We start from the raw sequence: 16774 nt of genomic DNA, 5'->3' as shown, positions 1-16774 counted from the left end.
CTTTCCATCCTGACCTGTGGGGGATGCTCATCGGTTAGTTATTCCTCCAATATCCTGCTGAGAGTTGTCTTTCTGCTGACCACTTATACGCTAGGTGCACTAGGTGGCGCTATAACATCATGTAATAATACCACTAGGGATGAGTGAATTTCAGGTTATGAAATCCGTTCACTCTTCGTTTACTGGTAAAAAGTGAATTGCGTTATGGATTCCGTTACCGCGGACCATAACGCCATTCTATGACGGAATGCCTTTAGAGACATTCCGTTATTCAATCCGTCATAATAGAAGTCTATGGGCTGCAAAACGGATCCGTCCGGTTTACGTGATGATGGAGTCCTCCCCTGCATAACAGAAAGCGGACGGATCCGTTTTGCAGCCCATAGACTTCTATGAAGACGGATTGAATAACGGAATGTCTCTAAAGGCATTCCGTCATAGAATGGCGTTATGGTCCGCGGTAACGGAATCCATAACGCAATTCACTTTTTACCAGTAAACGAAGAGTGAACGAATCTCATACCCTGAAATTGTCTCGTCTCTAAATACGACTCCCAGGCGACGCGGTCATTGCCGCATGTTCTCTTGATGTCAGATTTGGTTGGGGGGGGGGGTGATTCTACATTTGGTCCGTTCTGCTCACACCTCTCGCGGGGTTCGGTACACTGACGGGCACATATCACATACCGCCATGGCTGCGGGCCCCTAGAATCCCACACGGTATCAGACAGGACAGGCGCCGTATTCTGGGGAGATCCTTACCGGGTCTGTGGAAATGCTGCGGGGAGCGGGAGACGGTGGGCGTGTAGTTATGGCGGCTGTAGACGGGGGAGTTGAGGGAGCCCTGGCTGGTAGACCGCTGGATTATCCGCTCTCGTCCGTCCATATAGCCCTGAAAGGGGACAAGAGGGTGACACCCAGAGACGATATAACAGAGCGGCCCCCATGACAACGCCCGTCACCCAGCTTTCCCAGGCTCCTGAATGGCAGCCATACATCAGCTGCTCTGTCCCCATGATAACACTTCCTGTCCTTGTCAAAATCACCACCCACGTCAATGTACACACCACCACAGCATGCGCAGACGTGCATATCCCTGAACAGGGCTGAGAGGAAGTGTTGTCATAGGGACGCGACAGACAGAGGCTCAAGATGGATCCGTCGTTACAATGTGTCAGCAAAACATTCAGTGCGGCTTCGACTCACCTCGGTGGAAGGAGTGGGAGACAAGGTTCTGGGAGACTGTAATACAAAGGACAATATAATGTGTTATTACGATGCGGAAGACGCAACGTAAAAGAGTAAGATACGGAAAAATCTGAAGGAGGAATCAGGGAAACGTCAGACGTTAGGAAGCTGTGAATATAAAGGCAGATAACGGGTTAATAACAGCAGCACATCAGATATACAGGTGGAGCGGAGGCGGCAGATAACGGGTTAATAACAGCAGCACATCAGATATACAGGTGGAGCGGAGGCGGCAGATAACGGGTTAATAACAGCAGCACATCAGATATACAGGTGGAGCGGAGGCGGCAGATAACGGGTTAATAACAGCAGCACATCAGATATACAGGTGGAGCGGAGGCGGCAGATAACGGGTTAATAACAGCAGCACATCAGATATACAGGTGGAGCGGAGGCGGCAGATAACGGGTTAATAACAGCAGCACATCAGATATACAGGTGGAGCGGAGGCGGCAGATAACGGGTTAATAACAGCAGCACATCAGATATACAGGTGGAGCGGAGGCGGCAGATAACGGGTTAATAACAGCAGCACATCAGATATACAGGTGGAGCGGAGGCGGCAGATAACGGGTTAATAACAGCAGCACATCAGATATACAGGTGGAGCGGAGGCGGCAGATAACAGGTTAATCACTACATGAGCACTAGATGGCGCTGCAGTCATTAATGTGGCGGCATGTGCAGAGTTTTGTGTCCTTTGTGACTCTCTATTTGGCACTTTGGCTGATGAGCAAAATCTGGAACACTGAGCTCACACCCCCCTCCATTGGTAACCCCCCCACCCCCCTCCATGGGTAACCCCCCCCACTCCCCTCCATGGGTAACCCCCACCCCCCTCCATGGGTACCCCGCCACCCCCCTCCATGGGTAACCCCCACCCCCCTCCATGGGTACCCCGCCACCCCCCTCCATGGGTATCACCCCCACCCCCCTCCATGGGTAACCCCCACCCCCCTCCATGGGTATCACCCCCACCCCCCTCCATGGGTAACCCCCCCACTCCCCTCCATGGGTAACCCCCACCCCCCTCCATGGGTACCCCGCCACCCCCCTCCATGGGTATCACCCCCACCCCCCTCCATGGGTAACCCCCACCCCCCTCCATGGGTATCACCCCCACCCCCCTCCATGGGTAACCCCCCCACCCCCCTCCATGGGTACCCCGCCACCCCACTCCATGGGTAACCCCCCCACCCCATCCATGGGTAACCCCCCACCCCCCTCCATGGGTAACCCCCCCGCCCCCCTCCCCGCTGTAGCCCGCCCTGACCCACTATGTGAACTACTGCTCATTAATCCAGAACATTGCAGAAGGCATCATGACCGGTGGGGGCACAGGGCACAGGGCGCCCCCTCCACTCCCATCATCCTGCAAACTGCTGATGCGTGGTCAGGGACATCCCTTTATTTAGAGGCCGGTTCTGTTCTGCGCACAGTAATAGGGGCGCTCGTGGGGGGATTCCAGGGGTGCCAAAAACCCTTAAACCCCCAAAGTCGTAGCACAGTCTGACCCCACCGCAGGCGTGTCACCACAACAGGAGCACGCCGACAGACACTTTATTGCCCCCAATGTACCTCCCGTTTTATGTATACAGCTCCTATGCAGAGCTATGCGTTTCCATAGTTACAGACAACAAACGAACCCTGTGTAGTCGGGTCCTGCAGTCATATTACATCCATCACCTATTGCTAACCCAGGGTCACATGCAGCCGCCAATGAGCGCGGTAAGACATGGCGGTTCTCTCTGCCGCCTCCTGACCCCGAGCACTGATTGGCCGAGTGACAGCAATCACAGGGTTCAGTCTAGAATACGTCCGGCCACAGACGCTGGTAATTCAGCCGATACCATCGTGACCGCAGCGACATCGCACATCTGCGGTCAGCGAATGTATCGGGCGCCCCTCAGCCACGCGGCGACCTACATAGATGGGAACATTATGGCCGCTCGTCTGACCGCGGCTGAATCTGCACGTCTGTGACCGGCCTGCAGAGGCGGAAGAGCACAGACGACAGAGACGGAAACCATGAAGAAGACGTCTCAACCCTCCACCCGAAAATCCCGCGTCCCCCCATCCTGCGTTTACTCGTTCTATTCAACTGCTTCTTGGTTTTATCTATTCCTGGGAAAGCTGGGTGTCAACCTATATAGCCCCCATTCCTGCTCACCCAGCTTTCCCAGACAGTGATACCGGACTGAACCCAATGGGACTTTCCAATCAGGATGTTAGGAAAGCTGGGTGAATATAAATATGGCTGCCATTACAGCTCTCTGAGGTCATCACCCAGCTTTCCCAGACTCCCGACTGCCCATTTGTGCACTGATTCACCCCCCAGTACAGACCACAGGAGAGTTTCCAATCAGGACACCAGGAAAGCTGGATGACAACCCCAGGATGGCAGCCATATTGGATGCCACCCAGAACCAAGAAAGAGCAGAGCAGAGGTAGAAGAGGACGGGGGCGGGCGGAGAGATCAGCGGCGCCCTGACTTACTCTCTCATTCAGAACTGAGGAACGGTCGCTCCGGGGGCTCTGCGGACAAGAGTCACCGAGGTCATTAATACAGCAGCGGAACTACAAATCCCAGCATGACCTGTGGTAAAGCAGACATTGTGGCCTCACCTCCCCCACGTTCTGCCGCTCGTCATACGTGGACGTATGGAAGGACTCGTAGGTGATGAGGTCCGGCCGCTCGATGTCGTAGATGGCTTTCACCTTAGGGATGGCGGCGAGGTCCTTGTAGTCCAGGATCTCATCGTCCACTTTAGCCTGCGGGTCACAGAGGATCTGAATGTTATAGGATATCTCTCACAGCCTCACCATTTCCAAGAGCTCTGCTTGCAGTCTGTGAATGAACTTCTATGACGTTACTTCTAATAGCTACAATGTGTTCAGTCTACGATCCTCTGGACCACAATGTATCGGCAGAGATCAAATGTATCCAGACTGTTACAATGTATCCAGTGTAGACAACCACAGCAGTAGTGCAGTTCCCTCCTGCCCAGATGGTTTGTTACAATGTATCAGCAGAGATCAAATGTATCAAACTAGTCAGGAGTGTAGACAACCAGAGCAGCAGCACGGATCCCTCCTGCCCAGATGGTTTGTTACAATGTATCAGCAGAGATCAAATGTATCAAACTAGTCCGGGGTTTGCTAAAATGTATCCAGACTGTTACAATGTATCCAGTGTAGACAACCACAGCAGTAGTGCAGTTCCCTCGTGCCCAGATGGTTTGTTACAATGTATCAGCAGAGATCAAATGTATCAAACTAGTCAGGAGTGTAGACAACCAGAGCAGCAGCACGGATCCCTCCTGCCAGATGGTTTGTTACAATGTATCAGTCTGGAGTCTAGATGTTTGGCTCTCATGGGATCATCTAGACTTGATACAACTGTAACAAACTCTCAGCTGTGAGAAGTATTAGGTCACAGGTTTTCATCTTGGAAAGTTTCACACTAGCGGTTTTGTTTTCCGGTATTGAGTTCTGTCACAGATCAGTTTTATCCTGATGCATTCCGAATGGAAAGCGATCCGTTCAGGATGCATCAGTTCAGTCCCTCTTACGTTTTTTGGACGGAGAAGATACCGCAGCATGCTGCAGTTTTCTCTCCGGCCAAAAATACTGATCACTTGCCGGATCCGGCATTAATATCCATTGAAATGTATAAGTGCCGGCATTAAGTGATCTGGCCAAACGGAACCGGCTTTCCGGTCTGCGCATGCGCAGACCTTTAAAAATGCAAAAAAAAAAATTAATACCGGATCGGTTTTTCTGGATGAAACCGGAGAGACGGATCCAGTATTTCAATGCATTTGTCAGACGGATCCGCATCCGGATCCGTCTGACAAGTGCCAACAGTTTGCGTCCGGATTCACGGATCTGGCAGGCAGATCCGGCGACGGAACTGCCTGCCGGAATCCTCTGCCGCAAGTGTGAAAGTAGCCTTAAATAGTGAAGCTGTGGACGTTATCTTCCACCCCTAACCCTAGAGAAGCCTCCCGTCCATTGTGTCTATGGCTTGTGTAGCTGCAGGATTATAGACTTTATTTTGCACACAGTGAAAAAAGTCACCAAAAATTGTAAAAAGATCTGTTTAACACAATAATGTCATTGAAACAATAGGTCATTTTTTGATGACACTTTCCCTTTAAAAATAGACAGTCCATGATTGCACAGCAGAGACGGGTATGCTGCGGTTGTACTCACACAGATGGTATGGCCCGGTGAGCCCGGTATACTGGATCCGGTGCGGGAATACACACTCTCAGCTGAAGACCTGGTGGGCTGCAACACAAGAACCAATATGAAGCGTTAGACCTGTGAACACAGCACTCACCTGAACCCCCACCTCCCGCAGGTACCCCAAAATCAGCAGCCAAAGGGGTAGGAGAGCTGAGACTGCCAGCCCTTGGAGGGGCCATAGTGGTTTGAACCACACCAGCAGGGGGCGCCATTGGGAAAGGGGTGGGTACAGTGGTGTACTGCACCAGGGTGGGACCCCAACTGCAGAGGGGAGAATGTGGCATAGGAGGGGCCCTATTAGTAGGGAGTAGAGTTCAATGCATCAGCACCAGAAGGAGGTTTCGTTATGATTTCAGCTCTGGGGCCCCTCTTCTCTATGAGGGTGAGCGGTCTTTCCCTGCAGATGTCACTGCATTTCCCTCCATCTGATAGCAGGGTATGACTGCGGCTGATCTCAGGGCCCCGCTCCCCGTCTGCGGGCTGAGGTCATACATTTCTGGGCGAGCTCCGGAGCACGCCCTTCACATCTCCGCCAAAGAAATCTGAGAAGATAGTTACACAAGAAGCTGACACTAGGAGCAAGATAACCGGAGGACGACCTGAGCGTGCACCATGAGCACAGCATGTCCATCCTTCAGAGCTGAAACCTCCCAGCATCTCCTGCATGTTCAGTGTCTGCACAGAAGCTCTGGTAAAGGACATGTCTGATCACAAACTTGTTGACCGTTTTCAGAAATAACCAGCAGAATAGTGAGTACAGCTCTGAAGTAGAATAAGCAATTCTGCACTTAAATATTCCAGGAAATTACGAGACCTTTCCTGGGGATCATTCCTTACACTGTGTCAAGAAAGAAAAAGGCCTCTTGTCACGGATGTCGTCATGGACACAGACGTGTGAATAAGGCCTAGCGTGTCCAGTCGTCCTCCGAATGTTCCTTGCTTTTACTATCATTCACAATGTCTCCATATGATTCACCCACAGGAAACAATCAGCAATCAGAATAAGTGCATCGTGTGTAAGATGTCACTCGTGAATCAGCAACCAATCAGAACACAGCTCATTACACAAAAGATGACTCCGCCCCCACAATGACATCACAAAGCAGCAGAATGTGTGTTAATCATCACCAGAGTGCAGAAATCAGTGGTGCTACGATCAAAAGATCTGCACAGCAGGACAGTACCTTTCTCTTTATGGACCCCGGGAAAAAAAATGACAATCGCTGCAGAGAAAGAAGAGAACAAAACTGGAGCAGGGGTCTCTCCGGGATCACAGGGGCCGCACACAGCGACATTATCACGGATGTTTTGTTGCATTATTTAGTTAACTACAAGGTCATGTTCAGGGGACAGGAGAATGTTTATTGCCAGAAACACAAATAAATACACAGATTAGCAGATTTAGAGATTAGAGATCCACCACTAGAGGGAGCTCACTACATACAGATTATACAGCCACCACTAGGGGGAGCTCACTACATACAGATTATACAGCCACCACTAGAGGGAGCTCACTACATACAGATTATACGGCCACCACTAGAGGGAGCTCACTACATACAGATTATACAGCCACCACTAGAGGGAGCTCACTACATACAGATTATACAGCCACCACTAGAGGGAGCTCACTACATACAGATTATACAGCCACCACTAGAGGGAGCTCACTACATACAGATTATACAGCCACCACTAGAGGGATGTCACTACATACAGATTACACAGCAACCAATAGAGCTCACTACATACAGATTATAGAAACATATAATGTAAATATCTTTAAACAGTAATCTAAGATTATTTTTGTAGCGTCTGTATATATATATATATGTGGGCAGTAATCTCCAGAGCTTCCCCTTGTGGAGGCTCAAATATCTGTATGTATTAACCTCCTGAGCTCCCTCTAGTGGTGGCTGTATATACCTGTATGTAGTAATCTCCTGAGCTCCCTCTAGTGGTGGATGTATATATCTGTATGTAGTAATCTCCTGAGCTCCCTCTAGTAGTGGCTGTATATATCTGTATGTAGTAATCTCCTGAGCTCCCTCTAGTGGTGACTGTATATATCTGTACGTAGTAATCTCCTGAGCTCCCTCTAGTGGTGGCTGCATCTATCTGCATGTAGTAATCTACTGAGCTCTCTCTAGTGGTGGCTGTATATCTCTGTACACAGCAATCTCCTGAGCTTCCTATAGTGGTGGCTGTATATATCTGTATGCAGTAATCCCCTGAGCTCCCTCTAGTGGTAGCTGTATATATGTGTATGTAGTAATCTCCTGAGCTCCCTCTAGTGGTGGCTGTATATATCTGAATGTAGTAATCTCCTGAGCGCCCTCTAGTGGTGGCTGTATATATCTGTATGTAGTAATCTCCTGAGCTCCCTCTAGTGGTGGCTGTATATATCTGAATGTAGTAATCTCCTGAGCGCCCTCTAGTGGTGGCTGTATATATCTGTATGTAGTAATCTCCTGAGCTCCTCTAGTGGTGGCTGTATATATCTGTATGTAGTAATCTCCTGAGCGCCCTCTAGTGGTGGCTGTATATATCTGTATGTAGTAATCTCCTGAGCACCCTCTAGTGGTGGCTGTATATATCTGTATGTAGTAATCTCCTGAGCTCCCTCTAGTGGTGGCTGTATATATCTGTATGTAGTAATCTCCAGAGCGCCCTCTAGTGGTGGCTGTATATATCTGTATGTAGTAATCTCCTGAGCTCCCTCTAGTGGTGGCTGTATATATCTGAATGTAGTAATCTCCTGAGCGCCCTCTAGTGGTGGCTGTATATATCTGTATGTAGTAATCTCCTGAGCGCCCTCTAGTGGTGGCTGTATATATCTGTATGTAGTAATCTCCTGAGCACCCTCTAGTGGTGGCTGTATATATCTGTATGTAGTAATCTCCTGAGCTCCCTCTAGTGGTGGCTGTATATATCTGTATGTAGTAATCTCCTGAGCGCCCTCTAGTGGTGGCTGTATATATCTGTATGTAGTAATCTCCTGAGCTCCCTCTAGTGGTGGCTGTATATATCTGTATGTAGTAATCTCCTGAGCGCCCTCTAGTGATGACTGTATATATCTGTATGTAGTAATCTCCTGAGCTCCCTCTAGTGGTGGCTGTATATATCTGTATGTAGTAATCTCCTGAGCTCCCTCTAGTGGTGGCTGTATATATCTGTATGTAGTAATCTCCTGAGCTCCCACTAGTGGTGGCTGCATATATCTGCATGTAGTAATCTACTGAGCTCCCTCTAGTGGTGGCTGTATATACCTTTATGTAGTAATCTCCTGAGCTTCCTATGGTGGTGGCTGTATATATCTGTATGTAGTAATCTCCTGAACTCCCTCTAGTGGTGACTGTATATATCTGTATGTAGTAATATCCTGAGCTCCCTCTAGTGGTGGCTATATATATCTGTATGTAGTAATATCCTGAGCTCCCTCTAGTGGTGGCTATATATATCTGTATGCAGTAATCTCCTGAGCTCCCTCTAGTGGTGGCTGTATATATCTGTATGTAGTAATCTCCTGAGCTCCCTCTAGTGGTGGCTGTATTTATCTGTATGTAGTAATCTCCTGAGCTCTTTCTAGTGGTGGCTGTATATATCTGTATGTAGTAATCTCCTGAGCTCCCTCTAGTGGTGGCTGTATATATCTGTATCCAGTAATCTCCTGAGCTCCCTCTAGTGGTGGCTGTATATATCTGTATGTAGTAATCTCCTGAGCTCCCACTAGGGGTGGCTGTATATATCTGTATGCAGTAATCTCCTGAGCTCCCTCTAGTGGTGGCTGTATATATCTGTATGTAGTAATCTCCTGAGCGCCCTCTAGTGGTGGCTGTATATATCTGTATGTAGTAATCTCCTGAGCTCCCTCTAGTGGTGGCTGTATATATCTGTATGTAATAATCTCCTGAGCTCCCTCTAGTGGTGGCTGTATATATCTGTATGCCATAATCTTCTGGGCTCCACCTAGTGGTGGCTGCAGACAGATTTGTTCCATTATATCTATGCAGAAGAGTTGGAGCTCCTTATCAGAAAGTTGGATCTCTGACCCCTGAAATTCAGATCTAAAACAACATGATAGGAAGATGAAGCAGACTAATTCCTGAGCTGTTGATTACTCAGCTTTCTCAGGCTCCTGCATAACAAGGTTACCTAGAAGAGACAGAGCTGAAGTTCACTGGATAATTCTGTAGATCCTGCTTAAGATTCAGTGAAGCTGGGTGGATGCTGGAATAGTGGTTACCCAGCTCCTTCAGGATCACAGATCAATAAGAAATATGCAAACAATTCTGTATTTCTGGAAAGAAGATTAAATCTAGGACATAACTGTGCAGAATGCAGCGGGGGAGGGGTGCACAGTGACCTGTGAGTGCCAGCTCTGTGGAGCAGGGGCCCTCTGTGCCAGTGACAACTATGGTCAGAGGAGCATTATAATAATGTATTATATTATCTCCAGCTCTGTACAGCGGCCAAGATGAGAGGAGCAGAACATTCCCGGCCAGAGAACAGCTCAATGTTTCCACACCCTGAACGGGTCAGGCGCGGGGTCAGAGCGGACCTCCCAGATCAGCCATAGCCAGTGTCCTATAATGGTCAGCAAGGAATGAGCCATCATGAGATAGATAAGGCCACTTACCCGCATCTTCTCCTCTGCCTTGGTCGTCTGCTTACAGTCGGGATGCCAGACCGTAGACCCTGTGGAAGGAGCAGAGGACACACGTTGAGATGCGCCGCTCCTCATCGGTCGCAGAGGCCGCAATAAAACCCCCTCCACCTGTTCACGGGCTGTCATTGTGCAGAGATTTGTATTCCTCACAGTGACCCCCTCTCTACCCCTCTCATTACAACAGAAGCTGAGCAGTGAGCAATTGTTATTTAAGCAGTTTTCCAGAACATGAGGGCGAGCACTCTGCGGCTCTCGGGGCTCAGATCACAGATGAACTAGCGGGGCCCCTGAGAGATCAACACCTCCCTCCACAACTGGAAGTCACATGACCAATCTCAGCAGAGATCAAACAGCGCAAAATGTTTACATTTCTCTGATGAAACGCAATCTCGTTGAGCGGTGGGAGCCGAACCGTTATATAATCAGCGGATCCGCCTGTCAGTAATTATAAGACGGCGATCCCTGGCTGCAAACACCATAAATAAACCTGATAGAAAGTGACATTGCGTACACAGTGCCAGCAGAATAGTGAGTGCAGCTCTGGAGTATAATACAGGATGCAACTCAGGATCAGTACAGGATAAGTAATGTATGTACACAGTGACTGCACCAGCAGAATAGTGAGTGCAGCTCTGGAGTATAATACAGGATGTAACTCAGGATCAGTACAGGATAAGTAATGTATGTACACAGTGACTGCACCAGCAGAATAGTGAGTGCAGCTCTGGAGTATAATACAGGATGTAACTCAGGATCAGTACAGGATAAGTAATGTATGTACACAGTGACTGCACCAGCAGAATAGTGAGTGCAGCTCTGAAGTATAATACAGGAGGTAACTCTGGATCAGTACAGGATAAGTAATGTATGTTCACAGTGACTGCACCAGCAGAATAGTGAGTGCAGCTCTGGAGTATAATACAGGATGGAACTCAGGATCAGTACAGGATAAGTAATGTATGTACACAGTGACTGCACCAGCAGAATAGTGAGTGCAGCTCTGGAGTATAATACAGGATGTAACTCAGGATCAGTACAGGATAAGTAATGTAAGTACACAGTGACTGCACCAGCAGAATAGTGAGTGCAGCTCTGGAGTATAATACAGGATATAACTCAGGATCGGTACAGGATAAGTAATGTATGTACACAGTGACTGCACCAGCAGAATAGTGAGTGCATCTCTGGAGTATAATACAGGATCTAACTCAGGATCAGTACAGGATAAGTAATGTATGTACACAGTGACTGCACCAGCAGAATAGTGAGTGCAGCTCTGGAGTATAATACAGGATGTAACTCAGGATCAGTACAGGATAAGTAATGTATGTACACAGTGACTGCACCAGCAGAATAGTGAGTGCAGCTCTGGAGTATAATACAGGATGTAACTCAGGATCAGTACAGGATAAGTCATGTATGTACACAGTGACTGCACCAGCAGAATAGTGAGTGCAGCTCTGGAGTATAATACAGGATGTAACTCAGGATCAGTACAGGATAAGTAATGTATGTACACAGTGACTCCAGAAGAATAGTGAGTGCAGCTCTGGAGTATAATACAGGATGTAACTCAGGATCAGTACAGGATAAGTAATGTATGTACACAGTGACTGCACCAGCAGAATAGTGAGTGCAGCTCTGGAGTATAATACAGGATATAACTCAGGATCAGTACAGGATAAATAATGTAACGCATAGAATGACTCTTCTGTTTTTGGAGATGTACTTTTATATGTAATTTGAGGTACAGGGGTGTCTGCTGTATTTGAGGTCCTGACCTTTGTATACAATCTCCCCCAATCACAGAAGAGGGGCTCGTCTTTACCCCTAAGGTCGGCCGCACAGTGATGATGTGATACATTGTAACAGTTTATTGACATGGATGAGGAAATTGCAACAAAAAGCAAGACCTGGACCGGCCGCGTCTCATCACCAGGAGGATGTTGAAGTCTGAGCCAATATAAACGGTGAGAGGGAAAAGAGAAGAGAGCGCAGTGCTCGGAGGGACGCTCTGCCACCGGGGAGGGGGATCTGCATATTAAGCATTACATTTCATTTTCAGCTGAAAAATGTTCTCAATTATAAACCAGTAATAATTAAAAACTGTGTGAATATCCAGAAAAAAAGCCTCCTGCATTTTTGTCACTTTTAACAGTAACATCTGAACTCAACTTAACACAGAAATAAGAAAAGACAAGTTAAGAAAGAACTGTGGATGTCACTGTTATGGGGGCACTGGTATGGGGGGGCACTGTGGATGTCACTGTTATGGGGGCACTGTGAATGTCACTGTTATGGGGGCACTGTGAATGTCACTGTTATGGGGAGGACGGTGGATGTCACTGTTATGGGGGCAGTGTGGATGTCACTGTTATGGGGAGGACGGTGGAGGTCACTTATGGGGGCACTGTGGAGGTCACTGTTATGGGGAGGACTGTGGAGGTCACTTATGGGGGCACTGTGGATGTCACTGTTATGGGGGCACTGTGGAGGTCACTGTTATGGGGAGGGCGTGGAGGTCACTATGGGGGCACTGTGGAGGTCACTATGGGGGCACTGTGGCTGAGTCATTTTGGGGTTCTGCCCCCAGGGACTTATGCTTTCTATGTTACATGCCGCACATACATTTATTCTGCTTTTAGCTCAGGGGATAACATAAAAGCTGGATTTTGATTGGCTGATGCGGCTCGCACCTCCACTTCCTGTCTGTCCCCTTTTTCATAGAAGACCCCCTGATCCAGGTGTAGCGCTGAGAAGGGGGCCGCCAGCCACACACTGCACAATCTACTGCACAGAGTCAGGCTGTGGCAGGTAAAGCAATGACTCATCAGTCACTCAGGAAGCTGGAAGGTCCTCAATGACCCTCATACAGGGTCGACTCCCAGAAAATAGACTGAACAAAGCCACAGCGAGGCATCCAGTGCCTCACACCTCTGACTAACTCACAGAATAAGACGGCTCTTACCTTGAAGGTACATTTCCTCTCCTTCAGTGAACATCTGGTGACATCTGCTGCATCGTGCACAGCTCGGGTGATAGTGCTTGTCCCCAGCCTGCAAAAGAGACACAAAGCTCAGCAACGAGGCACCTGCAACCTCACACCTCACAAGTCCCTGACAATAGCACCAGCAGAGTATCACACATGAAAAGATTAAATAGACAGCTCGGAGGACCGTATCACACAGGATAGGATTAGATACCCAGCAGACAGTATCACACAGGATAGGATTAGATACAGAGGCTCAGCAGACAGTATCACACAGGATAGGATTAGATACACCGCTCAGCAGACAGTATCACACAGGATAGGATTAGATACACCGCTCAGCAGGCAGTATCACACAGGATAGGATTAGATACACAGCTCAGCAGATAGTATCACACAGGATAGGATTAGATACACAGCTCAGCAGGCAGTATCACACAGGATAGGATTAGATACACCGCTCAGCAGGCAGTATCACACAGGATAGGATTAGATACACAGCTCAGCAGATAGTATCACACAGGATAGGATTAGATACACAGCTCAGCAGGCAGTATCACACAGGATAGGATTAGATACACAGCTCAGCAGACAGTATCACACAGGAGAGGATTAGATACACAGCTCAGCAGACTGTATCACACAGGATAGGATTAGATACACAGCTCAGCAGACTGTATCACACAGGAGAGGATTAGATACACAACTCAGCAGGCAGTATCACACAGGATAGGATTAGATACACAGCTCAGCAGATAGTATCACACAGGATAGGATTAGATACACAGCTCAGCAGACAGTATCACACAGGATAGGATTAGATACACAGCTCAGCAGGCAGTATCACACCTGATAGGATTAGATACACAGCTCAGCAGACAGTATCACACAGGATAGGATTAGATACACAGCTCAGCAGACAGTATCACACAGGATAGGATTAGATACACAGCTCAGCAGACAGTATCACACAGGATAGGATTAGATACACAGCTCAGCAGGCAGTATCACACAGGATAGGATTAGATACACAGCTCAGCAGACAGTATCACACAGGATAGGATTAGATACACAGCTCAGCAGGCAGTATCACACCTGATAGGATTAGATACAAAGCTCAGCAGACAGTATCACACAGGATAGGATTAGATACACAGCTCAGCAGATAGTATCACACAGGATAGGATTAGATACACAGCTCAGCAGACAGTATCACACAGGATAGGATTAGATACACAGCTCAGCAGACAGTATCACACAGGATAGGATTAGATACACAGCTCAGCAGGCAGTATCACACATGATAGGATTAGATACACAGCTCAGCAGACAGTATCACACATGATAGGATTAGATACACAGCTCAGCAGACAGTATCACACAGGATAGGATTAGATACACAGCTCAGCAGACTGTATCACACAGGATAGGATTAGATACACAGCTCAGCAGATAGTATCACACAGGATAGGATTAGATACACAGCTCAGCAGATAGTATCACACAGGATAGGATTAGATACACAGCTCAGCAGACCGTATCACACAGGATAGGATTAGATACACAGCTCAGCAGATAGTATCACACAGGATAGGATTAGATACACAGCTCAGCAGACAGTATCACACAGGATTAGATACACAGCTCAGCAGACAGTATCACACAGGATAGGATTAGATACACAGCTCAGCAGACAGTATCACACAGGACAGGATTAGATACACAGCTCAGCAGACAGTATCACACAGGATAGGATTAGATACACAGCTCAGCAGACAGTATCACACAGGATAGGATTAGATACACAGCTCAGCAGACAGTATCACACAGGATAGGATTAGATACACAGCTCAGCAGACTGTATCACCCAGATGAGGGGTTCTGTACAGTGACATTCTTGGCCCTGGAGCTGACAATCTACAGAGCGATGATGATGGCACCCGCAATACTTGCTCCATATGTTGACAATTTCGACAAGAAAAACGGATCTAGAGCCTCAGCCGGGGACATAGTTTCACACCCAGCAGACTGCCAGGAAAAAGGACAATAACTCCCCTCATCCATGGTGTATGGGCCCCCATAACAGTGTAGAGACCTGATGCCTCCTGAAGAGCCCTCTGTGGCTGTACATGTTCCCTGACAACTCTTTTCCCACTCCAGCAGTCAGTTGTCAGACTACACAGAACATATTATCCGCGGGCACAGAAGACTCAAGGCTTTTATGGAGCGCACAGTATGGCGGCCCCCAGACCGGACACTCAGCGTCACATCTAATCTGGACACGGAGTAATGAGCCCCCCGCATTGCCCCCCAAATACCTTCAGCACCAGAGCACAAGAACGCAGAAAGGATTGATTGTCACTAACTGCAACGCTCGGGACTAGAGGCCACTAAGGTCACCAGTACTGAGGACGTCACCTGTCATCCCACTAGTGACCCTGCTCCCCCTCCTCCTGTCACCCCACTAGTGACCCTGCTCCCCCTCCTCCTGTCACCCCACTAGTGACCCTGCTCCCCCCTCCTCCTGTTACCCCAATAGTGACCCTGCTCCCCCCTCCTCCTATCACCCCACTAGTGACCCTGTGTCACGGCCTTTGGTGTGCGCTGTAACACTTATGCCACGTTTGCCGTTGCCTGTGGCATGCGGGGGCAGTGTCACGGCCTTTGTGGTGTGTGCCGTGACATGGTTGCCTTGCATGTTGTTGCCTTCGGCAACGTGTAGCTTTTTATGCTGGTGTGTGCACTTCCCCTTTAGTTGTTTCCTCCTCTGTCCGGTGCTGGAGGGGTTAACCACCTTGATAGGTGTGGTCACTAGGTGCTTCAACCGACCTGTGGCTAGAGGCCAAGAGTCAGTGGTACTCCAGCCATGGTGTGTGCTGGAGTTATGCTCCTGCTCTTCATGTTTCATCTCCCAGAGTGAGGGCCTCCTAGTGGGACATCGAGGTCTCCAGTGATGTCTTCCCTCCCTTACATGTATTCTATGTTTGGTGTGGGGTTATGATTTGGTGTGTTGTAATGTCTAGCTTGGTTTTCCATGTCTGGTATGTTTGGTGATATCTTCCAGCTTGGTTGCTTGACATTTCCCCTGTTTGTTTTCTTCCTCCGGAAGGGGGTTGGTTTCCCGGAGGGGGTGAACCAATAGTCTGTATGATGTGCTGCCCTGGGGCGCCGTGCATCTTGTTGCATGGGGGTCCAGGCAGTTACTGGTGAGCTAGTTTCCTGTATGTGTTGTTTGTACGGTGCCTGGTTTGGTGTGTGGGCTCCTGTATGTATGCATGGGTTCCAGTCGTGGTGGCAGCGGCAGGTAAGTGTGTTTTCCGGTGTTCTTACCTGCCGATCCAGTTGCTGCATATGGTCTTTTCCTTTCCCTTCTTCTAGGCCTTTTGAGACTCCTGTTCTTCCGTGTCCTGGAAGAACAGAGCGCCTCTCCTTAGCTCCTTTGTGAGGGATTCTCAGGGCCTCAGGTATCCAGGGTATGAGCCGTCCTACCATCCAGGGCCGCTCATACAGTGAGGAGTTAGGGCGAGGTATAGGGATGTATTAGGAGGTGACCTGCTGCATATCCTTGTGTTCTGGCATAGTTGCTTTCCTTATTGCCCAGTCATCGTACGGTGGGG

The 16774-nt window shown here is 48.7% G+C and overlaps 1 protein-coding gene across 24 annotated transcripts in view; it reads right to left on the bottom strand.

Annotated features, from left to right (window-relative positions):
• ABLIM1 (actin binding LIM protein 1) overlaps positions 1-16774 on the bottom strand; it is a 269963-nt gene that overhangs the window by 65258 nt on the left and 187931 nt on the right. For 10 of the 24 annotated variants that reach the window (XM_040435177.1, XM_040435185.1, XM_040435168.1 and 7 more), the window contains 8 exons: positions 13137-13224; positions 10139-10197; positions 6684-6722; positions 5464-5541; positions 3874-4020; positions 3745-3789; positions 1207-1242; positions 763-892 (listed from right to left, as the gene is read on the bottom strand). In XM_040435177.1, the coding sequence (XP_040291111.1) occupies positions 763-892; positions 1207-1242; positions 3745-3789; positions 3874-4020; positions 5464-5541; positions 6684-6722; positions 10139-10197; positions 13137-13224 (622 nt within the window). The remainder of the gene's footprint in view (positions 1-762; positions 893-1206; positions 1243-3744; positions 3790-3873; positions 4021-5463; positions 5542-6683; positions 6723-10138; positions 10198-13136; positions 13225-16774) is intronic. The other 14 variants (XM_040435174.1, XM_040435173.1, XM_040435180.1 and 11 more) reach the window with 4 other exon arrangements.

Source organism: Bufo bufo, chromosome 6 (assembly GCF_905171765.1).
Source record: "Bufo bufo chromosome 6, aBufBuf1.1, whole genome shotgun sequence".
Classification (NCBI taxonomy): Eukaryota; Metazoa; Chordata; class Amphibia; order Anura; family Bufonidae; genus Bufo; species Bufo bufo.
The sequence above is the reverse complement of the archived record's forward strand: the minus strand, read 5'-3'. Positions and strand labels throughout refer to the sequence as shown.